The sequence below is a fragment of the Lepidochelys kempii genome, chromosome 20 (assembly GCF_965140265.1).
Source record: "Lepidochelys kempii isolate rLepKem1 chromosome 20, rLepKem1.hap2, whole genome shotgun sequence".
NCBI classification, from domain to species: domain Eukaryota; kingdom Metazoa; phylum Chordata; order Testudines; family Cheloniidae; genus Lepidochelys; species Lepidochelys kempii.
In genome coordinates, this window is record NC_133275.1 from 4,024,320 (window position 1) to 4,052,177 (window position 27,858).

The 27,858-nt window shown below is 54.1% G+C and overlaps 1 protein-coding gene across 3 annotated transcripts; it reads right to left on the minus strand.

Moving 5' to 3' along the window:
• Nucleotides 1-1,350: 1,350 nt before the first annotated feature.
• On the minus strand, nt 1,351-27,237 carry CTDSP2 (CTD small phosphatase 2). 3 transcript variants are annotated; one of them, XM_073318244.1, is made up of 8 exons: nt 27,014-27,237; nt 8,752-8,900; nt 8,029-8,067; nt 6,653-6,754; nt 6,082-6,138; nt 5,474-5,566; nt 5,061-5,246; nt 1,351-4,939 (listed from the first exon to the last, which is right to left on the minus strand). In XM_073318244.1, exons 1-8 carry the CDS (start codon nt 27,063-27,065, stop codon nt 4,814-4,816), a joined length of 804 nt encoding a protein of 267 aa, XP_073174345.1. In that variant the 5' UTR covers nt 27,066-27,237; the 3' UTR covers nt 1,351-4,813. The 3 variants fall into 3 exon arrangements, with proteins under 3 accessions (XP_073174345.1, XP_073174344.1, XP_073174346.1); XM_073318243.1 differs by lacking the exon at nt 27,014-27,237 and adding an exon at nt 26,673-26,962; XM_073318245.1 differs by lacking the exon at nt 27,014-27,237 and adding an exon at nt 10,830-11,425.
• Nucleotides 27,238-27,858: the final 621 nt, after the last annotated feature.

Below are 27,858 nucleotides of genomic sequence, written 5' to 3' on the forward strand. Positions count from 1 at the left end.
CAGCTCGAGGGGGCAGCAGTGACGGCTGGAGGAGTGGGGGGACGGACAGGAGAGGTGGAATAGCAGCAGCAAGACAAGCAACTAACAAAGGGTGCAGGCCCAGGAAAGGGGGCCCCAGGGTGTCTCCATCCTCCCCTCGCTGGAGGGCTTGGACACTCCCCACAGCCCCTCCTGCCCCCCTTTGTAGGGGCAGCCGGAGCATAGGGCCCATCCCAGCGCCAAAAATCTGGGCTCTCGCTGGTGACAAGTCAAGCATCTTCTGAGCAGACCAGGCCTGCAGCTGTAGGTTACTGAGTGCCTGGGCCATGCGTGGCCATCCCCAGAGCCGGAGCAGCTCCTGCTACCCCAATGCCGGGAGGTTAATGGCGTTGGCCCCAAGCCGTGGGGCTACTTCCCTGCTCTGCTCCCTGCAGAGCTGGCCCCTTGCTGCAAGGGGGGGCGGGGGAGGACACAGAGCAGCCTTTGGGAAATTAGCAACACTCGGGGTGAGCTCCCAGGCTCACGCTGCGGATCACATTAACCTAGCGGCTGCTGGGGCAGGGACAACTCTGGAAAAGCAGAAGCTGCTGACCCAGCAAAGGGACAGAGCATCCCCGCCTGCCCCTCTGCTCGCTGGCTCTGGAGTGCAGATCCAGCATCATCCTTCCCCCGCCTGGCTTCGGCAGCCATGATCCCACAGAGCGGGAAGGGATGCTCGGCTCAGGGCCTGGAATGAGGCAGCCCCAGCCACAGGCCGTGGGGATTCAGCAGGAGCTTCTAGGCCTTTCCCAGCTCCCGCCACTCCCCCCATCCCCCATCCCCCCCCCCCGCCATGGAGCCTCATTAGCAAACCCCATCTAGGGCCAGAGGCTTGGCCCACCGCCAGCCCAAAGCTGCACCTTTGCGTCCTAGGCACCTGCTATCTATCCATCTCTTGCTCCACGCCAACACCCCACTTTCAGGGCGTCTGCCGGCATTCTGGTCAGCATGGGTAGCATTGCCTAGAGGGTAGACCCCCTCCCAGGGGCTCAGGAGCCCTGGGTTCTAATCCTGGCTCTGCTGCTGACCTTTGGCAAGTCACGTCCCCGTTCTGTGCCTCAGTTTCCCCTCATCTGCCTCATATTTAGATGGAAGGGCCCGACTCCTTGAAGTCTATGGAAGCTAGGAGCCTAAATACCTTTGAGTATCTGGGCCTAAGCTCTTCTTGGTGGGGTCTGTCTGTCTATGCAGCACTCAGCTCACCGGGCCTTCGGTCTTGGTTTGAGCCTGTAGGGGGGCATGGTCAGACAATTAGTACAAAAAAGCGAGGCCCTTACCCGCTGCAGCAGGCGGCCCCTGGCCAGCACGGAGCAGAGCCAATAACGAGACCAATTCACTTTCCTTTCCTGGCTTTAATCGCAGTTAATACAAAGATTCCAAAAATAGAAAGAGACCGAGACAGTGGCGCCGGCTTCAAGTTTTTTCATTTGAATAAGACAAAAATGTAACAAACAAAAGGAAGTGACCCAAAGCAACCGAAGTCTTTACACCCCTGGCGGGGGGGAGGGAACCCCAGGGCCTTGTGCTCAGTGCACAGACCCCTGCCATGGGAGATGGGGGCACCCCCGCATTACAATGAGGGGGGACCTGAGCAGAGCCGTGGGGTTTAGGGGAACACGACCTCATATGAAAGGCAAATCAGTGAGAGCAGGTGACCATGTACATGCTGAAGGAGGCCTGGGGAAGCCCAGCTCCGAGGCCTTGGCCCGGGCTGCATTTTGGGGCTCACCTACTGCCAGTTGGAGCGTCAGAGGCATGAGACCTGCCAAAGCATCTGCAGCTAAACTCCCCCATCCTCAGGGCTCCTGGCTGCGGCACAAAGGGGTGGGTTGGGATTTCCCACAGCAATGGGCATTTTGGGGTAACTCATCAGAGGCCGTTGAGTCAACAGAAGAGTGGGGCTGGACCGGATGCTGGGGGAGGTCCACCAGGTGTGTGTGTAGGGTAGGGGGTGGGGAGGGGGAAGAGGCTGGAGAACAGGTCAGATGCCGTAATCACTGCTGGGAAATTTCTACCATACAGGAGTGTGGTGGTTCCCACACCTGGGGGGACGGGAAGCAAACAAGGGACCAATTTCACATCCTAGAAGGGGCATTTCAAGCCCCATCAGAGGTCAGGGAGGAAGGGTCCTGAGAAGCTCGATTTAAAGAGTCGCATTTCCAAGGAGGGAGGGAATTTGAGGGGGCAGAGGAAACCTGTATTTATTATAAGTCGGGGTGTCCCCCCGCCACCCCATCTGTCCCAGTGCTTCACTGCTTGCTGCTGGGCTCCGGGCTGCTCTCCCCTCTACAATGTGCAGAGCTAGAGTCCCCGTGCCCGGCACACGTGGGCCTGTTACTAAGATCTCCCCTATAAGGGGGACTCAGACTGCGAGGGGCAGGGGAGACCTGCACAGGGAGGGGGTTTCCATTGGCCCCACTCACTGCACCAGGTTCCTCCGACCCCAAGCCTAGCTGTCGGCCCTGCTCCTTCTAGTCACTCTGACAGGTCCCAGCCCTTCCTAGCTGGGCCTGAGAACACCCCCCCCCCCCACGAGGGCAAGAAAGGGGTCGGCCTGCCCCAGGGCCCAGCCAGGCACGGGGCCCAGAGCTTTGGTCCCCTGTGACCCACAAAGCTCACAGTGGGGGCCCACCAGGGCAGGCGATGGGGAGGTTAAAGCCAAGTGCCGTGGGCACAGCTGCCTCTGGATCTTGCCCATGGAAGTGAAGCAGGTCAGACCCAGGGGCTGGGCCCAGACAGGGGTGCCCCCTGGCACAGCAGTCACTGGCCTACGTCCTAATGGCACTTGATGGTGTAACAGCCCCACAGAGTCCGTCCTGCTGCCTGGAGGGACTGAGCGCCGGGCCCCAACGCCATGCGGGAAGAGCAACACCCATGGCCCAGCCCTCCCGTTAGCCCCCTCAGTGGTCACCCCCCAGGAGAGGTGATGCTGCCTGTGACCCAGTCGACATTTGGCTTGGACGAAGAGCTGGTTCTCTCTGGAAATGCCAAAGTGGAAGGTGCAGCAGGAGGGGGAAGGCAACGAGATGGAGAGGGGTGGCTGCCAATGCCGGAGTGCCAGAAGTGCCCGGAGCAGCCACCACTCGTTGGGGCGGCCACAGAAATGACAGGCCACAAACTGCATCAGGGCACATTCTGCCGGGCCCTGCGGGGTTGTGTTGTGGAACCGACGAGGAACGCTGGGAGCTCAGCGAACCAGAGATCAGAGAAAGGGCCCTGTCTCGCCAGGCTGCTCGTGGGAAGTCAAGCTGTGCCGAGAGAAATGGGGAGCCAGCCAGTGGGGTCAGCACAATGCAGACCTGGGGGGGGGGGGGGGGGGGCTGGGGCTGGTGCCAAAGTCTCATATCGCCAAGGGGCTCAGCTCCAATGGGCGTTTCCTGAGGCCACTCGCAGGAGCTATTGAAGCTGAAGATGTCACCACACTGGGACTTCAGTGGGGGGCTTGTCGCACTAAATAGGTGGCTCTAGAGGGGATGTTACGGTCTTCGCCCCGGCAGCCTGCTGGTGGAGGAAGCAGCGCGTTCTCGTCGGCCCCACTCCCCGGATGGAGGGCAGCAGTTAAGGCAGGCCTGTGGGCGTGGTCCCCTAGATGGAGGGTGCTGCTTTGTACTGTAGATGCATGAGTCCAATGTGACCATCTCCCCGCAGCTCAAACGTGCCCCCCGGCCCCCACTTTGGGCTAAACCAGCTAGGGAGGTGGAGTGTGGCTTTGGTTTAAAGTTACCCGTTAACTCGACATCTCCCCTCTCCTTTGGGGTGGAGTGGCAATTGGTATGAGGCAAGGATCTCTGCTTCACTGGGCACTGGCAACTGTTGGGAGTCACGGGGCCCAGCCGGGGCTGCTCCAGGAACATCCTTCAGAGCAACACTGGCAAGAGGCTGGGATCCAGGCCAGGGAGGAGGAATCAGGTCGGGCTGGAGATCCAGCTCCTGGAAGGAGCAGGCTAAGGGACAAGGGAGGATGGAGAGGCTCCCTCAGGATACAAGTCCCCCTGGGCCTGGGCCTCACCAGGGGGGACTGAGGAGTGGGATGCTGACCCCAGACAGGCCTGGCTCCAGCTCCAGCGGCCTCGGGAGATGCATCATGGGGGAGGGAATTACAGGGAATGGGATCAGTGGCTCCAAGTGGGAAGATGAGACTGGGAGGGGGGGATGGCAAAGGCAGGGCTCTGGAGGCACTGCACTGGAGGGATTAAGATTAGGAGAAAGCCACAGGAAAGGTTTCGCAGCAGCTACCCCGCCGGGCGGAATGCCTCCAGGGGCCGGGGACGCTGGGGCCGGGGCAGCTGGCATTTGCTCTTTGGAGAGCTAGAGCGCCGTCCTCCTGGGAGGCTGGCCGGCTGCTCAGGCAGTTGCTCTCAGAGCAGCACATGGGGGGAGAGGGGAGGCATTGGGATGTACAACCCTCCCCACCCCCCATGGCAGGAGTCGCCCAGCCAGGCCCACCCCCCATGTGGAATCCGCTCCCAGCCTGGCCACAGGTGCTGTGCATCAGGGAGGCGAGCGGGGCAGGAAGCAGAGCCCCATTTGCAAGTCGGAGCGTGGGGAGCCCTGCACCCCACAGTGCAGAGACCCCAGGGCTACCAGGGGATGGGCTCAGACCTGTGCCTGGGGCTACAGAGATTTCCCCGCTCTGCAATCCAACATCCCGCCCTGCGCCCCAGTCCGAGGGGCGACTGGCACTCCCACTGGGGCCCGGGAGTTGACTCCTTGCCCGACCACTTCCTCCCGGCTGCTAGTGAAGGCACTGAGTGAAAGTCCCCTGCAGAAATGGGCTGCCAGGGCACTGGAGGCTCTACGGCGCCCGCAGCTGGCCGAGGCTGGTATAAACATCCTCAGCTTCGCTCAGCTCTTCGAAAACGGGGATGAGGTTGAGCAGCTCCGTATCCGCCATGTCATCAAACCAGGACTGGACGGGCACCTGCAGGGGGGCAAGGAGGGGAGGGGAGGGTCAGCCGGAGCCCCACAGAGAGGCTGGGCTCAGATCCTCAAAGGGGTACGGCTTGTCTCTGCTCCGCTCAGCCATGGCCCGGGGGGCTCACCGCGTTCTCCGGGTGGAAGATGTAGGAGGCCGGCGAGTTGTCCAGGATGAGCGTCTTGTGCAGGTCCCGGCCCAGACGGCTCAGGTCCTTGACGTAGCAGCCCTGGTGGAAGACGCAGGACTCCCGGAAGAGCCGCGCGCGGAACACCCCGCACTTGTCCAGAAGGTCCGTCACTGGGTCGGCGTACTGGCAAGAGCAAGAGAGCGCCCTGTTGTTGAGAGTGGGCTCTGCCGGCACGTGGGGGAAGCGGCTCGGTTCCCCGCCATTCCCCGCAGCCGAGCGCCAGCAGAGAGCGGCTCGGCGAGCTCAGAAGATCCCCCCACGGCCAGGCCAGCAGCACAGAGAACCTCTCCCAACCACGTCCCCTCTGCCTGGCAGCGTGGGGAGCACCCCCCACCCCCGGTTTCCCTTACCTTGGCCAGGCTGGCAGTGAAGAGGACACATTCAAACAGCTCCCCCATTCGCCTCAGGAATTCGTCCACAAAGGGCCTTTTGAGCACGTAGACCTAAGGAGGGAAGGGGCCATCAGCAGGGGGCAGGAGAGACGCTGGGGCAATGCTCGGGCTCCCTGCTTCTGCTGGCAAGCGTGGGCGGGGAGGGCCCCCAGCATTGGCCTGGGGCTTGTTCTCAGGCTGATGGAGCCTGGTGCCCAGCACTGCCGGCCCAAGCTGCCCCTTGGGAACCAGCTGGAGTGGCTCTGGCAGCAGCACAGAGGGGCTGCCCCATGCTCATCGCTGCAGCCCGGACCCCATCCCCCAGCCACACCCGTCACCGAACCCAGCCCCGTCGAGTCCATCTTCCTCCGGCGCCAGCAGCCGCCTCCTGAAACAAGTAATCAAGAATAGGCCGTGCTGCCTGGTAACAGCCTATCCTGGATTACTTGAACCGGGCTACGGCCTCCGCAGATCCTTCACAGCTTTGGGGAACGGGGCCTCCTCGCACACAGGACGGGACGGGCCCCGCTCCTGGAACGGATCCTGATCACAGCGCCACCCCCCCCCCATCAGAGGGACTCACTTACCTGGTGCAAGGTTCCCTCTATCTCCACAGGCACTATGAAGTCAGCATTGTTGATTGGCTGAAAGGGAAAGGAATCAAGGGGTCTGTTAGCACGAGAGCAGCAGAGGGGGTTCCCCAGCGCCCCAGAGGGGCAGCAGGAAACCAGATCAAGAACATGCATGCCATGGCGTCTCCACATGCATCTGGCTCTGTCTGGGGGAAGATGGTGTCGGAGAATTTTGCTTTGGCGGGGGAGGAGCATTGCATGAACAGCCTCTAGGACCCGCTCCAAACCCCAAGTGCTCTGCTGTCCTGCCAGCGGGGCGCAGCAGATCCCGACCTCCGCTGCTGCCCCAGCCCCTCCAAGAACATCTCACGCCTCGTTCCCAGCCCTCGGCGCCCACGATGCGTCACCCGTTCATTGGGCATTCACTGGATCTGGGATTAAGTATTCTCCATGGCTAGCAGTGGTTCAGAACCCAGCTCCTGAGAGCCAGATCCACCTGCTCCTGCCCGCAGCACCGTCTCTTCCCACCAGCAGCCTCCCTGGGCCATCCCTCCACCCTACTCCCTGAGCAAGCACGTGGGGTCACCTTAAAGGAGCTGTGCACCAGCGTCTCATCCAGGTCGATCACCACGCAGATCCTGCCCTGGTCCCGCTGAGTCACCTCGGGCAGCAGGCACGTCCCGGGAATCTGCAAGCAGATACACACCCAGCTGTCAGAGGGATTCGTGGAGCAGCCTTGGCCCCAGCTCATATTAGGGTCACACGTTGAGTTGCTCCTCCCCAAAGAGGGGCTTCTCCATGGAGATCAGGGCCAGTGGAACTAACTAGCAGACACCTCCCCCACACACACCTTGGAGAAGGCTCCTTATCTCCAGCAGCTCCCCCACCTCACACTGAGTTGGGGTGTCCATCCATGTCCTGACGCTAGAGAGAATTCCTCTGGGGACCAGCAGGGAGACTCTAAACCAGGGGTTCTCAACTGAGGGTCGGGACCCCTCAGGGGGTTGTGAGGTTATTACATGGGGGGGTCACGAGCTGTCAGCCTCCACCCCAAACCCCGCTTTGCCTCCAGCATTTATAATGGTGTTAAAGAAGTTTTAATTTATTGGGGGGGACAGGGGTCGCACTCAGACACTTTCTACGTGAAAGGGGTCACCAGTACAAAAGTTTGAGAACCACTGCTCTAAACATCCCTTCCAGATATCTTGGTGATACTGCCTCATGACCCCGAGCCCTGTACAGAATTACTGTCTTCCTTGATCCTCATCTGGACCATCCTGAATTCCCACTGGGAGCAGCCAGGGACTGGGGAGAGACCTCATGCCAAAGCTGCACGGACTATGGCACATAAGAATGGCCAGACTGGGTCCAACCAATGGCCCAGCTAGCCCAGGATCCTGTCTTCAGACAGTGGCCGGAGCCAGGTGCTTCAGGGGGAGTGAACAGAACAGGGCAATTATCAAGTGATCCAGTCCCTGTCGTCCAGTCCCAGGTTCTGGCAGTCAGAGGCATGGGGTTGCATCCCTGCCCATCTTGGCTAATAGCCATCAATGGACCTATCCTCCATGAACGTAGGTCGTTCTTTTTTGAACTATGCTTCTGACCTTCACAACACCCTCCGGCAACAAGATGGTGGCGCTAAGAGATTGTGACCTTTATACCTTTTCTCCAGTGGAGGAGCCGTCCCCATCCCACAATGCTCAGGGACGAGTGAGGAACTGGCCTTTGAAGCGAGGGGGAGCAAGGGAATGTTACAGTCTTAAGCTTCTCCACCTTCCCTGGGAAGGCAGTTCACTCTGGGCTGGAGCCAACACCCAAGCAAAATCTACAGGACTCCCACTGATACTGTGGGGTTTGGATCAGGGCCTGTTTCCACAGGAGAAGAAGGGGCAAATGCTGGGGAGATCGGAGCTGGAAACCTCAGCCACCCACACAAATACCCGGCGGCTGCTCAGCACCTACCTGGTAGAACTGGAACTGAAGACACTGCAGCAGATCGGACTACAGCAGGAAAGAAGAGGAGAAACACAGTTATTAGGGTGACAACTGGCAGCAGAAGAGAGACAGCGTGGCCCCAACTGAGCTGCGGGACTAACCCGCCCCTTAGCCCTCGCCATCCGGGGACAGCACAGAACTCCCCTCCAATCTGCTGCCATGTGCTTACAGCAATTCTCACCTGAGAGAAGGGGGGAGAAATCAGGTAAGAAATAATCAAAGGCTAATGAATATCAGCACAAGCACTGGGTCAGCTGGAGAACATGAGAATTAAGACAGATCAAGCAGGGAAGGGCTCAGAGACAGAAACTGCAGCAGGTATTTCTCTCTCTCTCTCACACGTTCATGCAGTGGCATATGGGGACTTGTTTATGGAGAAGGGTCCCAGTGCTGCCACCTGGTGGAACATCCCCATCACAGCAAGTGGGGGTACCTGCATACACACCCGCTCTATGACCTTTGGAGGAGATGGGTGCAACTTTAGGGGGCTGTGCTTGGATCAGAGTTCCTTCCATTCATGTCTACAGCAAGGCTACAGCACCAGACTCCCTGACCCTTTGCTTTACTATGATCAATGACGAACAAGCTTTGTTCTTAAGACACAGGCATGTCCGGTGTGTCTGACCCCACGTAGGGGTCTAGAGGGTCAGTAGCCCAGCTCCAGGTCCCCCCGCCCTGCAGCCCCCTTACCTTAGCGATGGTGCTGGGTTCCTCCTTGTGCAGTGCATGCTCCCCACCGCAGCCTGACTGACCAACATTCTGTGCGCGGAGGCAACAGAAAAGGGCCTTGAATATGTTCCGGCCACGAGGTTTCTTGGGAGAAGACTTGGACACCAAGCCTGGAACAAGGGGAGAGAACCACAGCCAAGCATAAGCAGGATGGACACCCGCACAAAGCCAGCTCCCCACGCAGGATACAGACCAACCACTCGGTATTGCAGGGTCTGGCGGGAGAGATCCAGTCCACCACAACGTGCCTGGGGACCAGCTCAACACAAGAGCTGCAATCAAGGAGGAATATGGGCCCCAAAGGGCAGGACCAGGCTGGGAGGAGGGGACAAGTGAGCCCCTGAAAAACGAACCATAGCAGAAATCCAAGCAAAGGACTGTGGGCAAGATTCCTTGAAGGAAGGAGTTGATTCAGCCCAACAGTCCTCACTCATCCATCTGCTAACCCACCACCACGCATCCCTCCCCATTACCCCAGCCTGTGCCAAAGCCGTGAAGGCTACAACTCCCCCAGCCCCAAACTGGGAGGGACCCAGGACTGCAATGTTGAGCAGCAACCAGAAGGTGGCGCTGCAGACCCACAAGTCCCCAGCACCTTTGAAGTACAGTCATGTCCGGGAGCTGCTGCAGCCAAGGGTGGGGAGTGGAAGGGGAAGCCCCCAGGAGAAGGGGGAGCTGGCAGGCTGGTGCAAGGGATGAGATAAATAGCCCCTGGCTCAGAGCCAACGGTGGGGAAAACAGCCTGGGGGCATGTTTCACAGCCCCCTAGAGCGATCGTTAGCCAAGTGACTGACGGTCACTGAGCCTGGATGGAAGGTGAGCTGGGAACAACACATACTGTAGCCCCCGAGGGGAAATCCAGCCATTCTTGGGCACCAGGCAGTAAAAGAAAAAAATCTGCAAGGTTTTTCCCCCAAGAAAACCAGGCAGCTGTTCACAGGGCGGAGAGGCCATCCTGGGCTCTGAGCCGCTGGGCTAGGGAGGAACAGCAGCGTCTCTGGGACCATTGTGCAATTGAGACGCTCTATCCCTCCCTCCCAAAAAGAGTCCAAAAACGAAAGGCCTGATCTCCTCGCTAACGCTGGTGTAAAGTGGTGTAACTTGGCGGGAGTCAGTGCGGTCAGACCAGCAGGAGCGGCAAAGCAGGGCTGTAGCCTGCAGTTGGCAGGCCGCGCTCCGTAGCAGCTCTGTAGCCTAGCTCTGGAAACTGCATCCTTCCATCACCATAATCCTGGTGCCATAACTCCACTGCCCCGGGGCACCAAAGGGTCCCTCCCTCGCAATCTCTGGCTCCACTCCCTCCTCTGTCATTCTGCACCCCAGGTTTTGCTCCCCTCCAGTCCCACCATATCATCTTGGGCTTTAGAGTCAGATGAGAAGAATTCCCATCACCTTCCATGCCACCTGAGTCACCAGCACTGCATGGGCACCTCCAAGCAACCAGGTTCTAAAGCCCAGCAGCATCCAAGCACAAGTGGGCACCTGGGCATGACAGGACTGAGGGGCTGACTCCAGGCACAGGCCAACTCTCCACCACCACCGCTGGTCTCTCTTGAGCATAGGCTGCCCACTAGGCCAAATGTTGTACCACGCACCACGGAGGTGATGTGGGGCTTATCTGCTCTTGGGACCCAAGCCGGGATTTGCACCCAGGGCTCCAGAAGTGCCCGGAATCCTTCAAGGGCGCTGAGCACACGAAGCCCTTTGAGTAAATGTCTTAATGGAGAGTCACCCCTTCCTTATCTGTGCCCCACCTGCTCTGGCATCTCCCTGTCCCAGTGCAGCGCAGGCAGACACAGCCCATGGGCCAGAGGAGAAGGCAGAGAGGCTGGCGAGTTGTAGTGAAACCCATGTGAAGAGACTTCACATCAGCACCGCTGTGCAGCCACCCTGCCTGAAGCCCCAACACATACGGGAAAGCAACACGGCCACAGCAAGGCACAGGGGGCTGAGGGCTAAAGGTTCTCCCACCATGAACTCCGCCACCGACTCATTGTGTAGCCTTGGGCAAGTCCCGTCACCAGTCCTGCAACCAGTACCTTCTTCAGGGGGCTGAAAGTGCCTCATACATCTGCATGCTCACCGCACACAGCCGGGGGTGCCTCGCCTGGCAGGCTTCATCCCTGTCCCATCCTGGAGAGATCTGAGCAGAGTGTCCCCAGGATCGTAACTGGGGAGAGGAACTTGGGGCCAGCAGCAACCCCAACCAATCAATAATCTGTGTCTAGAGCTCCCTGTGCCGGCTCCTGGCAGCGAGAAAGATCAGGCTGAGTCCCCATCCCGCTACGATAACTGCAGCAGCATTTCCTCTTTCTCTGGCGCCGTGCTCTGGCAGACGAGGTTAAATGGCGTTAATCACCCCAGCTGCACTTGGCGATGGCTCCCCTCCCGAGAGCCCTGGCCTCGCACCAAGGGAGCCGTTCTCCGGGTCAGGGTGCAGAAGCTGTAGGACAGCACAGAGGGGGCAACTGGGCAGACAACTGGCTGGCTCCAGAGAGTCTGTAAAACTTTAGTCTTACGGATCACGGGCCAATGGTCTCCTCGCACCAGCCACCTCCCATTTACAGAGATAAATGCAGTGGTTCGCTCCCAATCCTGACAAGAACCATTGCAACGGATGTGCCTGCTAGGAGCAGGGCTGGAACCTCTGGCCACCCCGCCTGAGCCCAACACGCTCAGGGCTGGATCCGTTAATGATAAACCTGCTGTTTGCTTTGCGGGGTGCTGGGAGAGCGCTGAGGGAGGTAGCAGAGCTCCTGGAGGCACCAGGAGGCACACAGGGTACGAGGTGGAAACTGACAGGCGCTCTGCCCTTCACGGAGTAGCCTTCAAGGGTGGAACAAAACAGTCCCCACCACTCTGCCCACACACGCCCACCCACCCACCCACCCAGCACCTTTCCCGGGCTAAGATTAATTTCTAATGCCTGCTGCATTTCCTCGTTCCTCCCTGGTCAGAGAATCTCTTCACAAGCGGATCTGAAATTTCCTTTTTAAAACGTCCATTTGGGGCTGAAACTCTTTCCCCGTCTCCTTCACAACGTTGAGCTAAGCACTGGGAGGGAGGAAGCACCTTTCACTCCTCCACCAGCTGCAGAAGCTCAACGGCCAAAGCAACCGGCAACCAAGAACCCCCAGGTCACATTCAAACTCAGGTCTCCAGATCAGATGCTCCCAGCCCCGTCACTGCATTAACTGCTCTCTGGGGTTTCTCCAAACCCAAACGTGCCAGGAACGTGTCCCTAGGGGAATGAACGTTGAGGACGCCCTGCCGAAGAAGATATAGGAACAGAGGATTTGCTATCACAGGAGCCCGTGGGCCCAATGTGTCCGGTATCCCAGCTCCAGTAGTGGCTGCTACTAAATATTTCCTGCCCAGTTACTCCATGCTGAACATTCAGGGCAGGGTAAATTGCCCCCTCAATAAGGAAATCTGATCACCTCTAAAACAAATCAATTGCAAACAAAAAGTAGCCATGAAAATGGAGGAGAAGGCATGGCAGGGGAACCCCAAAGTCCAAGTGCATGTCTACACATGAAAGTTAATCCAGACTAAGGTAGGGTGTGAATATAAAGCAGTACATCAGGAATAGCTATTCTGGAGTAACTCCCCGTGGAGACAAGCCTTAAAAAAATCTCTCTTTAAAGTACGGACTTCAGTGTCCTGTGTCCAGTTGGCTTCACTCTCTCAATCCTGGGGACATTTCAGACCACCCTGGAACCCAATCAGTTCTTTCTCTTCTCCTGCAATTAGCGCCTGACCCATAGATCCACTCCCACCTTGGGGGAATGTTTCCAGGTTGTGGTTTTCTATTTTCACGTTGGGCAGGGGGAAGGAGGCAACTTTCCTGATACTGACTAGCCAATGAGCAGTTCAAGACGCCTTCTCCGCTCTCCAAGCTTTATGCTCATCTTGAACCCTAACATAACCCCACCCAGCTCCCTCTCTGAATTTGCATCTCCATCTGATGCACCAGAAAGCAAGGAGGACAATTGCAGACAGTGAGTCGGCAAGGAGGCTCAAGGGGGGCTTTGTTAGCTGACGATAAAGACAGTGTGTGCAAAGTAGGGAGGGGATCCTAAACTTTATTACCTCAATTGGCCTTCCAAATTACCCCTGTTCTCTCAGGACAGCAGCCTGTTCTCTCCAGCAGCCCAACCACTTTGGGAGGTTTCACCCCATGCGCCCATATCTTAAAGAGCAGCAGTCCCAGCACAGCCATCTGCAGTGGTGGCAGACCCTTGCGACAGAGAAAATGGCGAATCCCAAGCTGGGAGCTAGCTGCAGCAAAATCATGGCACCTGCCTGCAGAACCAACCCTCTCAGCTATTGTCCTCTCCCACAGCTTTGCCTGGTCCTTGCCGCTAAGTCGGTAGCCGAGGAAGAGACATGAGCTGCACACCATGTTTAACGGTGCTATTAGCAAAGTGACAGCGCAGAGCCCGAGAAGCAACTGCAACAGTTGCCTCCTGCAAAAACTGGCCACAGCAGGACTAGGAGGACAGGCTGGGGCTACTGAGGCAGACAATAACCCAGCTGCATTGCCTAAGGCAGTATGAGCAAGGATTCAAGTTGCTGCCCACCGAGGAAGACAGAAGCAGGTGGTAGAGGCACCTGGATACCAGCAAGACTCCACGATGGAAGCACTTGTTAGGTTTTGATTCACTCTCAATGATTCTCCTGCCCAGCCCAGAGAGAGAGAGCGAGCCCCAAGTATCCGCCCCATGGGATTCCTCCCCACACATACATCTCCCACAACGTGGCTCACACGGGCATTCCAGAAACAGCAGGCAAGTTGAGATCAGCTTCCGTGCTGGGTCGGGCTGCCGGGGCAGTACCAAGAGAAGCGTTTTTGCAAGGAGCCCTAGCTTGAGAATGCTCCAAACCATCCCAAAGCACATTAGAAGGTTCCTAAACCAGAAGGGACCACTGTGATCATCTAGTCTGCCCTCTCGTGTAACGCAGGCCATAGGACGCCCCTGAATTCCCTCGTTTACCAGTAATGGAGAATTCACCACAAACCCTGGTAAAATTGTTCCAGTGGTTAATTCCCTTCACTGTTAAACAGGTGTCTAGTTTCCCCTCTCAATTTGCTGAGCTTTAACTTCCAGCCATTGGATTCTGTTAGACTTTTGGCTGCCAGATTGAAGAGCCTGTTAGCAAATTTTCATTCCCCCCGTGGGTACTTACGGACTGCGATCAAGCCACCCCTTAACCCTCTCTTTGTTGAGATAAATAGATTGAGCGCCTGATGCTGTGAAGAGGAGAGAGCGATGCAGACCCTGTGTGTCAGGCGCGGGGGTTGCATTACTTTAAAACCAAATTTCCACTATGTGTTAGTCTGTGATCTGACCTCACTGTTGCTAATCGAACACCTCTGTCATATGCAAATTTGTCTAGGGGGTCACCAGTGGCTTGAGAACACATGTATGTGTTTTAAAGGGGGAGAGAGATGGGTAGTGGGTTCCGTAGGGCCAGCTCCCAACCCATGGCATAACAGGGTCAGGGACATAGCTACCATATGGCTCCCAAATGGAGACTCCAGAGCATTTCCAGCATCACTTGGTCCTTTAAGGGCCAAAACACACTAAGTGGAAAATCCTGTATTTCCTACTGTATATGCCAAGGCGCACCAACGTTTGGGGACATGGTGGTGAAAGTCAATGCATGGATCAGCCAGCAGCTCTCAAAATAGCCAAGACTGACGTCAGGTATAGTAACCCAGTTTCCAACGCAGCTCTCGAGAGGGAGAGACAAGCGACAAGGAGCCAGAGGCAAAGGTACAGGAGGATGTGGTACATATGGTATCCAACCACTTCTCCTGAGCTAGCACCCTGGGTACCACTGTCACAGGTCCAACACCCAGCAGGGAGCTGGGATGGCTGCTCTCCAAGACAGGCTGCGACGGACCCCTGGTCTCATAAAGGGTGGCAAATCTGTGCCAAGGGAGCCAGGATCAGGGACAGGGAGAGGGGGAGTGAGCTGGAGAGGTTTGAGGGATACCAGGTACCATTCGTGAGAAGAATCCAAAGTCAATGGAGACCTTTTCCTTGGCCACAGCATGGATCACTCCAATTTCTTCTATGATCCAATAAACACCTTTCCCCAAACAGCTCCAGCTCCTCATGGGCTCCCAGCACAGGGCAAGAACGGATCTGGCTTGAAGTTCTCCTCATTGTTTTCCAGGTGGACGTTGCCGGGCAAGTCCCGGAGCTCTCTGCAATAGCAACAGCCCAGCGCCAGGGAGGCTGGTCTCTGCAGCCCGTGGAACAGAGCAGGTGATGTTTCAGTCTGCCAGCATGAAATCCCATCAGGCAGGACACTTGGGAGCTGGAGGGCAGGACAGAGCAGCAGCAGCAGCAGCAGCAACTGGTCATAGCAGAGGTTCCTGTCCAGAGAGCTTTGGATGCAAATTGCAGCAACAATGGTTTGGGGGAAGAGATTAAAAAGATTTTGCACTTGGAGATGGAAAAAGAAATTGGACAAGTCACCGCAGTGAGAACACCAGCCCCTGCCAATCCCGGTATCTCTAGAGCACCCATCACCATAGTATCTTGGCACAGACGGTGCTGTCATACTGCGGCCTTCATCTCATTTGTCCACCTCAAATTTTACTTTCTGGATCTTCCGTCTCCATGGTGGCAGTTCCAGCCGGATGCTGAAAGCAGTGGAGTGCTCACCACTTCCCTTCCCGAGCCATGCTGTTTGGGGACCCTCATTCAGAGCGGGGTGCGGGAGTGGGTCTTCAAGGTAGCTGCTCCCTTGATTTCCGGGCCTAAGTGCTGAAGGTTAATGAGAGGCAAGAATCCTGGGCTAAGGTAAGGCATGACCGCGGGGAGGGCCAGGCCCAGCCATTGCACGGAGAGCAGAGAGGCGCATCCTGCTGGTGACTGAACTTACCTCAGGAACCAAAGTGCCACCACTCTGTACCCTGGGGGTGGGGGCTTTAGTGTAGCACTCCCACCCAATTGTCCCTGTACATAACCAGACTCACCCTCCTACTTCAGCCCTTGGGGAGCCCATTTCTTGGTGCAACAGGACAGTGATTTACTTCCTATGAGGCACACAAGGGAACCCCCCGTTCTGTCACTCCCCCACATATCATCCCCCCCCCACTCCACTCCAGGCCCACACTTAATCCATTTGCTGCCAACGCACAAGCAGTTACTCAGTGTCAAAAGTACACCAAGCGCATCCTCAGCACGTCTCAGTGACCTGGCCCGGGGCCCCGTAAAGCAGGGTTGCTAGATGGGAGGGACGAGCTTACAGAGTCAGGAAGGGATTGGGATCGTCTCTCTTTGTGGGGTCAGGGGGAATTAGCTACTCCTTCTAGGAATCCCAAGTGGAAACTCCCTCTGTCTGGAGCCTGTTCCCAGCATGAAGATCAGGGCAAGGCAGCAGAGAGGGATCCCCTGGGATGAGACGCAGAGGGGAGGAAGGGTCTCTGGCTCCTGACAGCTTGCCTGACCGGTGAGGACACTGGCCCAGGAATAAGCAGTGCCAAGGGAAAGCCGACACCCCCTGCTCCAGAACATGCGGGATTGCAGTGTTCCAAAGGAGCCGCTGCATCCTTCCTTAGCTTCCTTACTTCCTCTCTCTGCAACTTCACTCCCAAGACAAGCAGTGGGGTCTCAGATCAGACAGGGGGTGTTGGGGTGCTGCAGAGCAGAAGAGAGGGAAGGGAGGGTTAATCCACAGCAGTAAGGGAGGAGGCCCCAGAGCAGAAAGGAATTATGATAGGTCCCAGAGCAGATGAGCCCTTCAGAGCAGTCAGGGAGCTTCAGGATATGAATTATTCACATGCCAGAGCCCCTATTATATCGTGTCACCACTTCCAAGGGGCTGGCCACTACAAGCACAAAGAGCCCCCTGGACGGGGCAGGAGACCTTTCCCCTTGCACAGATTTTGCAGCTCCCAAGAGGGGGGGAGATTTAGAGCTCACAACCAAGGGACCTTCCCTTTGCACCAGGGAGGGGGGGTTAAACAGACCCTAAGCCCACCCTAGCCAAGTGACGGTGCAGCTTCTGAGCTTCAATCGGTTGCAATCCCTCTGATACTTTTCACCTTGAGTCCAGCCCTTGTGACAAGTACCCAGCCCCGCTCCTCAACTCCAGATCCCTTGGCGTGAGCCAGACCCTGAACTTTATTTCAATGCAACTTTTCAGAACAAAGACCACTCACTCAGTCCTGGCAGCCCACAGCTGCCTCCCGCTGACAGCTTCCTCTCACAGAGGGGATCGTGGAGAGGGAGAGCTAGGGCTATCTGGGGGAGGCGGCTCGTGTTTCTGTGCTTAGAGGCATCCGCACAGGCATGGTGCTGGGCGTGGTACAAAGGGAGTTGCTTTGCAATAATCCCAGTGCACTCCCTATCCAGGGAATTGTCATTAAGGTGTCAAAGCAAAGAAATTACATGTAAAAAGTACCATTTATTTGTTAAACATCCCAACAGCATCTCCCACCTGCCCCAGGGAGAACTTCCAACTTGTCTCAATCACCTGCATGGCATAAGCGGGGCCAAGGGCACAGGAGGAAGAGAGATGTAAGATCTTAGCAGCATGTTGGCTGTGTGTAGGAGTAAAATATCCAACATCCCACAACAACCCTGCAACATCCACTGAACGAGGATGCTGGAAACTGGAGATAAATACACAGCTTGACTGATTTCAAGTCACGGAATAAACGCACTTTGGCGTTCTGTGTGCCAAAGTCCATATCCCCCGGGAAGGAGATTATGCCCTGAAACATAATTCAAACCCTTCCATGCAGTTCTGTATGTTTTCTGACACTACTGGAGATACTCCTAGGATACGCTTGGGGTTTCCTGAACCCAGCCTCCGAAACGAAGGATTTTAGCCCTGTAACTCCCACCCCCAGTGGATGCCGAGGGACAGACAAACCTCAGATGGGCTCAGCCGTTTTTAACACCCACGTCTCTGGCAATGCATGGCACAATCACCTAGACTGCAGATTGGCAACCATCAACACTGAAGTTCAACCACCCGCAAGCAGGTGACTGCGCTTACAGAAGACAGCAGCACACACTTGTTGGGTTTTCCTTTTTAAAAAAGGCCAGAATAAGTCCAAGTGGATCATCTCCTCAAAATCGTTAGATTAAAAAAAAAAAAAAAAAAAAAAGGATACATTGCTTCTAGCCCTAGCCAAAAAAAAAAAAAAAAAAAATCTCAGGAACCAGTGGACTCCGGAGCGACACATTCACCTCAAACTGCAAAAGTTCACATCTCACTTCAGTGTCATCACTCCCCCAAAACACAGGAACCCCAGGGCTCAGCCCCTGGAACCCCAGGTGAAAGGTTTGATGGACAGCGAAGAGCAGGGCTGGAGCAGAGATGTGGGGCCGGGGGAAATGGCTTTCAGTCACAGGCCATCCGAGTTAAATGAAACCTACTTTCACATGGAGAGTGACCCAGCATCAAGTGATGTCCCAGCCCCTCCCACCCTCCATGCCAGCCTCCACCCAGATTTAGAGAGAAGTTAAATCAGGAGAAGCCATGGCTTTTGCCTGGCACACAGCTGGTCTGGTCCCTATGAATCACAGCTACAGTCACTGGGGCTGAGCAGCTGCCAGTTCAATCATCCACCTAGCACAAGGCAACTGGTGAGGATGAGCCAGGCAGCACAGGCTCTCCCCCAGCTTAAACCTGTTTAGCAAAGGCTAACAGAGCAGAAAGACAGGAATTCCTCCTGGGCTGGGACGTGCAGCATAACCCTCCCCCACCCACCAGCTTGTTCAAAGTCTGATTCACAAGACTTCCTTCTTGCACACACTGACAGGAGGAGGTCGGTGGTTGGGCAGGGTGAGTTTCTTCCATTAGGCGCCCAGATGAGCTAATGCTCACAGCCAACGCTCCAGGCCTCAGTCATGTCCCCTGGATCAGATATGATCTCCCACTCCTCCACAAGACAGTGGACGGGTCCCCTTCCTCTATATAATTTCTGTCCAGCCTCGCCTTAAGAGGAGATCACAAAACTGGTTCAATGCTATTTGGGGAGACACTGATGACCCAGGGTTTTTCCAGCTCTGGAAGGTTACACAACGGCCTCTAGGAGCAGCGTGTGAAACTGGGTGAGGAATATGCTCTTCCGCTCCCTATCCCTTTTCCTGAACGTCAGCCACAGTCCGGGAGATGGGCCAGTCTTTCAGGACAACATGCCGTCTCGCCCCAACCCACTAGTTCACAAAGTCTTCCTTGGAACTCAGAGGTGCCCAAAGCCAGAGGAGCAGGGACAAGGATAGCTTCACTAACAGTCGTAAGGCCGAACTGCCTGGTTGGAGATACGCTACAGCAGTCCAGCTCCAGTGTAGACACTAACTATTTTGATGGGAAGGGTTCTTCCATTGGTGTAGGGTAATCCACTGCCCCGAGAAGCAGCAGCAGCAGCTAGGCTGATGGAGGAATTCTTCCATCAACCTCACACAGTCTATGCCAGGGGAGAGGCTGGCAGAGCTGCCTCGCTCAGTGAAGAAGCTATGCTTATTAAGTTCCCGTGCAGACCAGCCCGGCCTTTAAAATCCAAGTCGTAGATCTCCCCTTCCTCAGCTGCATTAAGGAGAGAGAAGTCGAGTCAAATTAACTAGTCTGTGACTGAGAACAATTGAGTTTTGGCTGAGCATCCTGGCCAGGATTTGGGGCACCCAGCTCCCATTTGGAGAATCCCAGCCCTTGGTCTTATCTATGCAGCTGCCATTTATTGTGTCTAAGTCTTGACACACAAGGTCCAGTGGACTGAGCATGGGGCTGGGATCCAGGAACTCCTGGGTTATAATCCCAGAGCACACCAGCTCCCGCTATGGCCTTGGGCAAGTCACCTCTCTGTTCAACAGGGACGATCGCAACTGCCGCGTGAGGAAGGGAAGTGTCAGGGTTAACCTAGTGAGCATTTGCACTATTGAAAAGCGTGATGTAAATGCTAAGGATTATTAAGTCTTCCAGAGCAAACCAGGGTCTCTCCCAACAAAAGACACTGCTCCTCAGCCCAAGAGCACAGAGGCCGTACCTACATTAATCTTCTTTCTGAATTATTTCCCGTCGCTAATGCGAGTGCAATTTCAAAGGGGGGAAGGAAGGGGAGGGAAAAGCAATAGTGTAGACAAGGCATCAGGGGCCAGTCTGTGTTTTAAACACTGGGTCATCTAAGCCTGTCACTTCACGCCCCTAGGGCATGAAAAACGCTGATGGTCACCCGGAGCCTTCTCTACACTAGCGCTCCCATCAGTTGTGCCGCAACAGCACAAAATAACCACCTAGAGAAGGCTCAAGGGAACACAGCCCAAGGCCACTCCAGGTTCTTGCGGGAAGAAACCAGGAGTCACGGTGTGAATGGGGGAGGGAGTCAATCATGTATTTAAGAGGAAAAGGCCTCTCTGTTCTACAACCAGAGAGCTCTTATCGCACATCCTCTGCAATCCTTCCAAAGGTACCCGAGCCCATGCTGTCCTTGCGCCTCTCACTGCCTATGCAAAGTGCCCTTGTTTATGAGTTAGGTGTAGAAGAGGCCAATTAAGAGCGGTGAAGTGTGACCCTCTTAAACCGCTGGGGCTGGGTTTGCAGATCGAGGTTACGGGGGTGGGGAGCACCATGCTAGATTCCCCATCAGCTCATAGTAACCACTGCCTAATTAATGGGCATCTCTATTAAAAAACAACAATGGCCTTTCACTGCGTTATATCACTGAATCAAATACCCAGCGGGTCTTGCTTCTCTAAGGGAAGCACCATTTATGGCGAAGCAGAAGGAAAATCCCAAATTATTTCAAGCATATGACAAGGTGTAAAAGGCAAATCCAATTATAACCCAGAAGCCTCTGCCCAGAGGGACGTTATTCTGTGAGGCTGATGCTATGGTCTAGTTTATACACTCTTTAGCGCAGGAGCAGTCACTTATCACATGTATAGCACTCGGCACAACAGGCCCCAACTTGGTTGTGACTTTTTAAGTGCAGCTGCAATATATATGTCAAACAACAATACATAGCCTAGTGGAATTTCTGCCACTGACATAGATGCACCAATGCAAACTCCTGGTGTAACCCCCTGCCCCCATATACCCTGATGCCCATCACCCTGCAGTGACACACATCACATCTGCACTAGGGGGCTTACATTGGCATGGCTACATCTGTGGGGAAATCCCAGCGTTGATTCAGAGATTATAATACCAGAAGGAACCATTGTGATGATCTGTAAAACAAGGTTTAAAGGTGTAAGACAAGGTCTAAGGGTGTGGGGATTCACAAGTCCTTGGCCAGATCTATCTTGTCTACTTATATGGCCCTCCTTACCACGATATTCAAGTACCACACACTCTTATCTTCACCGCCACTCCTGAGATAGAGCAGTGCTAGTAGGGGACCTGAGGACAAAGCAACTAAGAGTGGGATCCACAAAGGGAATTAGGTGTTGCAACACTCAACCTCCCGGCGCCTAATTTCTAGGCACCTAGAAATTCACAGGAACAACCCCCACAATCCGCAAAGCCCAAACCAGGCTCCAAAGACAATGAATGGGGAGAGATGGGTGCCTTACGATGGGCAAAGCTAGCAAGGTAGGTGGGGAGCCACCTAAGCTAGCCAATGGGAGATATTGATGATGGGGGGGTGGGGGGGACGTGCTAAGCCTTTGCCCCTTTCGTAGAGATAGGCACCTAAATCCAGGCTGCAAGGAGGCACCTAGCTCTGTTAGCGAGCCATGAATGGGAACCCCTCTCCTGGAGTCCAGCAGCTTAGGCACTGAAGCTGTTTCTTGCCTGCCTCGCACTCACCTGGGATGTGGGAGACCCAGGTTCAATTCCCCCTCTCTGCCAGAGAGGGAGAAGGGAGACACCTGGTCAAATCCTCTCTCTTAGGAGAGTGCTCCAACCACTAAGCTATGGGCTATTTGGAGGGGAGGACTCAATCTCTGTTGCTGAAGCTGTTCCACTGTGGATAAATAATGAAGGACAGCTCGCAGTAAGGGGACTGGACCCAAAGTGTCCCACCTCCCAGGGTCTCCCACCTAACCACAGGACTATATATCACTCTCTCTGGCCCAATGACTTAAGTATCTAACCAAAGTGGAACAGCTTTAACAGGAGAGACTAAATCCTGGTCTATGCCTAAACATTGTATTGACTTAGTTACGTCGTTCAGGGCTGTGAACAAATTTCAGGCCTTTTGACCGAACTGTGTCGCATTCTAACTCACACTGTAGATGCAACTCAGGCAAAGGAAGAATTCTTCCGTCAACCTAGTTACTACCTCTTGGAGAGGTGGATACGCTACACTGATGGGAAAACCCCTTCTTTTGATGTAGGAAGCGTCTACACTACAGCGACACAGTTGTGCCTCTGTAGTGTAGACATGGCCGCAGGGAGCTCCACATCAGAATACACCCTAGCTCAGTGGTTAGAGCACTCTCCGGAAAGGTAGGAAATCCCAGGACATAAGCATCCAGGAGCCTAGAAGACGACACTGGTGTGCCTGCATAAAGGCATCACATAGGCCTCGAGGGAACTGTTATCCTAAAAACTTAGGCACTTGAGCCAGTTTAGGCACCTACAGGGCTCGGCAGGAGTTTTGAGGATCGCAGTGGAGGCAAAACTGGGATTTAGGCATGTAAATCTGGGGTGTAGATGTCTAAGTACCTTTGTGGGTCCCACTTCAGGGTCACAAAGCAAGTCTATGGCAAAGCAGGGAATTGAACCTGGGTCTCCCAAGTCCCCAGCTACCGCTCTAACCACTAGACAATTCTTCTTGATGGATATTTTGGTATTGTGTTCTCTACACCCCTAGTCCTTCCCAGGCAGATACAGCTATAAATTATAATGGCATTAAGAAACATTTCCAAACTGTAGATCTTCTGCAAAAATCAGCAAGGAGCACATTTTAGTATCAGATTCACGATAAACAAGGTTTTGGTGCCTCTCTTTCAACAAATAAAATCAGAGAGAAAAGCTGTTTTGTGGGATTAGGGGAAGAGGGATCAACCAACACTGCTCCCGATCCATTATTTTGTAAATGGATTGAAAGGGCTGGTTAAAATGCATCTTAAAATGGCCTCACACACCCCAGTCAGTTACCTCCCTGAACGCTGCAATTTGCAGTGCATTTTTCAAAACAGAGGAGTGGATACAGCACTTTGCTGTTTGATCTGACTCCAAAAATGGCTGTCACGACCAGAAATCCTGATCCCTTGCAGCAATCAAAATCCAGCTCTGAGAATAACTTAACAGGAAAAGCAATCCCACCCAGACTTTAGGAACACCAACCACCCCGGGGAGGGGGTGGCATGTGTACACCTGGTACTGACCTCAATAGTACCGAAGAAAAGTACTCCCTAAAGACATATGGAAGGAACACATACTTTCCTCCCCGAGAATCTGCTCTGGGAACATTTCAGCACAATTTTTTTTTTTTTTTTTTTTTTTGCCTAAAGCAAATCTGTTTGGGAAGTTCCTAGAAATGAGGGGAAAACGTGCACACACACACGAAGTCCCAGCACTGCTCACTGAGTTAAACGTTGCAATATTGTGTTCAAACCACAAAGAAACATATAGAAGAGGAGGAAATACGTTTTCTGGCTGGGAAGTTACTGAACATTTAGAGCCAGAGTGGAGAGAGATCCTATAGAAAGGAGAATTTCACTTACACATAAACCACTGTTTCTAAGAAGAGAAAAACCCATTAAAACTTTGCTGTTCTGTAAACATCCCAAAGGTAGCAGGAGCAGCTCCTACTGAGTCAATAAATTATCCTTAACTACAAATCTCACCCACAACCAGTGAGAATGCCTTTTTAAAATTTGTGCCTGTATTTTCAAGATTAAAAAAAATTGAGAAAAGACCCCAAAACTCTTCTGCAGAGATTTCAAACCTCTAAAATTTAAGGATCATTTATTTCGTCAGACAATTATGGACTTAATGACATTTTTTCTATTAAGTGGTGTTCTTCTAAACGAATTCCAGTAAGAAAGTCAGAGGATTGTCAAACCATCTTCCGTGCTGATCACTGGGGGAAGGACTGGGGTTTCCCAGTCAAATATCAAGAGGGATCTCTCTACAACTGCAATTGTGAAGGTCCAACAACTAGTTATTTGAAACCTTGCTAATGAATTGCTGAGGGCAAACTCCAAAAGGAAAAAACAAAACACACACACACAGAAGCAGAGAAACCTCCACTTTAAGAGGAATTTACACTGCCAAAAGCCAATGACACAAACTGTTTGTATTGTTCCTATCAAGCAGATAATAGGGAATTCAGACACTAAGGAAATTTCTCTTTGAAGTTGGTCATTTGGGGTCCGCAAGAATGATCAGCACACACAACCCATAGGAGCTCAGCAATGGGGAAGGACCCATTTTGTCTGCACTAAACCCAAACTCAGCACTGCTAACAGTACCCCGTTGTGCCAGGGTCCAACAGCCAACTGCAAAAAGGGGGGATCCAAAGCTGCATGCACCCCACGCTCAGACTTGCAGTTAATCACTCTCCAAAAAACACACTTGTTCCCACTTCCTTATCAAGATTAAGTTTTACTAGTAAAATACTTAAGAATTATTCTTCTCCTTCACTGTGCCACCCACTGAGACAAAAGGAAAAAGAACACACAGGCCTCCGCACGACCAACTTCCAAATAGAGCCAGCTTGTTTGTTTGCAAGGGATTTCTCCACCCAAATTAGTGTTTCTCTGGGCGACTGCCATGAGCCTCCATTTCCCTGAAACAAGGCAAGCCAGAGTAGCAACTACTAGATGCTGGCACTCAATTAAACCTTTCTGTATCAGCCAGGGCACCAAGAAGAAGGTGGAGGGGTGCCGGGGGAGAACAGAAACGCAAGATCAAAGCCAATGCCACCTCCAAGATCTCTGGTATTCCTGCCAAGAGCTAATCCGTAGGTAGGCCCCAATCAGCTCGAGGGAACGGTGGTAAACAAACTCCCTTCACTCATGGTGGGGAAAAAATCTACCGGACTTTTGCACAGTTCGCCAATTTCAAAACACTGGGCACACCCAACATGCATGCAGCTCTCATTTAGGCAGCATAAGAAGTGGCTGGCTCATGGACTGATTGGCTCTTTTGAAAAGAAAAAAGTGAACAGGAGCTGCCAGGTGGCTAGCGCTTTGAAAAAAAATGGCCCCTATTTATTTGCCTAAAAATTGGAGCAAAGCTCTTTTGGAAAACGTGCACCCAACTGTGGATCCTGAGCACTTGCGATGATGGGGTTGGAGGGAGATAAATCAACCCCTGAGCCTTTTCAGAGTTCTGGCCCTAGAAGGAATAACACTGCCTCTTTAAGAACATGGAGAAACTGGGAAGAAGGACCTGGAGAAAAACTGAGGCCCCAAATTGACCTGCATGCAATCCCAGAGCATTCAAAAAAAAAAAAAAAAAAAAAGAGACAATTCCATGTTCTGTTGCACACAAACAAACGCATCACCAGGGCAATCAGAAACACCCAATAAACAATGGACTAATTATTCCTGCTCCTCCAGTCACAGCACTTCACTGTCTCTAAGTACAGTTTTGCACAGCTGATTTCAAGATCTCATCCCTCCAAACACCGCCCCCCTCAAAAAAAAAAAAAAGCCACCTTACAGGTTTTATTGCTGGTAGATGAAACTAGTAGCTAGTAAAAAACCAAAGCAGAACTGGACTACAGAGCTACCAATAAGGGGCACATTTAAACTGGTTCGTGTTTCCAGCTAGGTTTTCAATACATAAGCCGAAGAGAAGCCGAAGAGGGATCGATCTTTAAAATCGTAGTGTCCTGCAACTGGCAAAGCCCATTGGGTCAGCCTTGTTTTTTCCATGATGAAACCATGGCACTCTATACTGGGGAGCCTGCAAAGTTAGGAGCCTGTGGCATGGCAAAAGCAGGAGACAGACTGGGATTGAACTACCCTCACTCCAATCTCCTATACCAGCTAGGAAAACGCCAGGTTGGGGAAAAGGCAGCTTGGAGGTGTCAGTGCAAAGCCACATCCAGTCCCGTAGCCCAACGTGAGAGCGCCCACTTGTAGACAGGGTGACCAGATAGCAAGTGTGAAAAAATTGGGACACTTTTTGTTGGGGGGGGGGGGGAAGAGGAGAAGAGAGAAAGTTTGTCTTATATAGGCAAGGTCTTAATATCAAGACGTCTGGTCACCCTACTTGTGTGCAGGGCAGAACAAACAGCACCTAGTAGGAAGCAATGTAGCTCAAACCTAACGTTTTAAGATCTCAGATGCAAACAAAATAAATCGTTTCAAATGCAAACAAAATCCAGGCGTTAGGCTCAGCGGAAAGGGGGGGTGGGAGTGGGAACGCATCGGGCTCAGCAGAAAGGGGGGTGGGAGTGGGAAAGCATGGAAGCCCCTGGCATTCCTTCCTCTCCACATAACTAGGATGTTTATGAAAATTCCCCAAATCCCAGCCGCCCAGGACAGAAGAGGAAGGAGGGGAGGGAGCCGATTACACAGACAAAAACAAACCCACCGGCGAGGGGGGAAAGGCAGAAAATCGCAACCACATTTAAGGGTCAAGTGAGGATTTTGCATCTGGGTTGAGTCGCCCCCTTTCAAAGGCTCTTTCTGCAAAAATTAATAAAGGGGGGGAGGGGTGACGGCAGGCGAAGAGCCCCGCATAGCTGCAGAGATGGAAGAGCAAAGCCCCATACACAGGTCGCTAAACATCGCTATTGCACCGAACCCGAGGGGGAAAGGGTGTAAGAGACACCCCCGCCCCAATTACACAGATCAGGAACAGCCCGTTCGCCCCCACGTTGCCTAGATCAGGAGTTAACTCCCCACCACTGCACAGATTGGGGAGGTGGGGGTGAAAGTAGGGGGTGGGGAGAGAGAGATGCCTCCTGTTTCTTATTGCAAAGTTTCTAACTTTCTCTCCCTTACCTTGTTTTGCAAGCACCAGGGCTTCTTCCCTCTGCACTTGGGTGATGATAGAACCGCTTTCCATCTAACAATCCCACAGATCCAGGGGATCCTTTGGGTGGGAGGGGGTTGGGGGAGGGAAGAGGCCCAGGGAGGTGGGGGCGGGGGTGCTGTGTGTAGGAGGTGTGGGGTGGTCCTCAGTTGCAAATGCCCTGGAGTAGGCTGCATGCATGCATGCAAGCCGAGCAGCTGCTCCGGGCTTCTCAGATCGGGTCCAACATGGAGAATCCGGGGCTGGAGCGCAAAAAAAAAAAAAAAAAAAAAGAGCCAACCCCCCCCCACACACACATACACACACACACCAAAGGAAATGGGACACAGGCGCAGTTTCCAGGCTCCCCCTCGCTCTTCCATAAACAACCAGCAGCAGCTCCCCAGGCCCCCGAGGCAGGCTGAGCCCGACCTGCGGAGCGCCAACCCCGGGCAAATCGCACGGGCGGGGGAGACCCGCCAGCCCAAGGCGGCGCACGAGGAGGCGGGGGGGGGGACTCGCCCCCCGTTACTTTCTTGCAACGTTCGAAGCTTTGTTATTTTGTACCGGTCCGGAGGCGCTCACAGTGCAGGGGAGACCTTGAAACTGCTCCCGGGCTCTCATTGGCCGCCGGGGAAGTGGGCGGCGCTAGAACGCTTACTATGGGCTGTTGACCTAACAAACATTCCAGCCGACCAGGGAGTGGGCAGGGGCGGCCACGCCTCTCGCTCCAGGGGCTGCCTCTGGCTGTGCCCCTATTTACCCCAAAAAGAAAAGCAGGACTTGGGGCACCTTAGAGACGAACCAATTTATTTGAGCATCAGCTTTCGTGAGGTACATCCGATCCAGTGAGCTGCAGCTCGTGAAAGCTGATGCTCAAATAAATTGGTTCGTCTCTAGGGTGCCACAAGGCCTCCTTTTCTTTTTGCGAATACAGACTAACACGGCTGCTACTCTGAGACCTGTTATTTACCCCAGTGATCCGTGCAAGGCCAAGGCTCGCCCTGCACCGATCAGGGTGGGGGAAATACACCCCCCTGATTGTGCAAGAGAAAGACCTGGTAGGTTAGGTCAGGTCAAGGTGCAGGATGGTGTAGCCCACCATAAAGGATAAAAGCTTTATGCAACACATGCTAGCATGATAGTGGCTTCCTCCCCTTACCCCCAGAAGAGGAC

Coding starts and splice junctions, on each gene's coding strand:
- CTDSP2 (XM_073318243.1), bottom strand. CDS start 26,736: ATGGAAAGCGGTTCTATCATCACCCAAGTGCAGAGGGAAGAAGCCCTG. Junction 6,755..8,028: donor TTCAGTTCCAGTTCTACCAG/GTAGGTGCTGAG, acceptor ATCTGCTTGCAG/ATTCCCGGGACGTGCCTGCT. Junction 5,247..5,473: donor TCACTGCCAGCCTGGCCAAG/GTAAGGGAAACC, acceptor TGCTCTTGCCAG/TACGCCGACCCAGTGACGGA.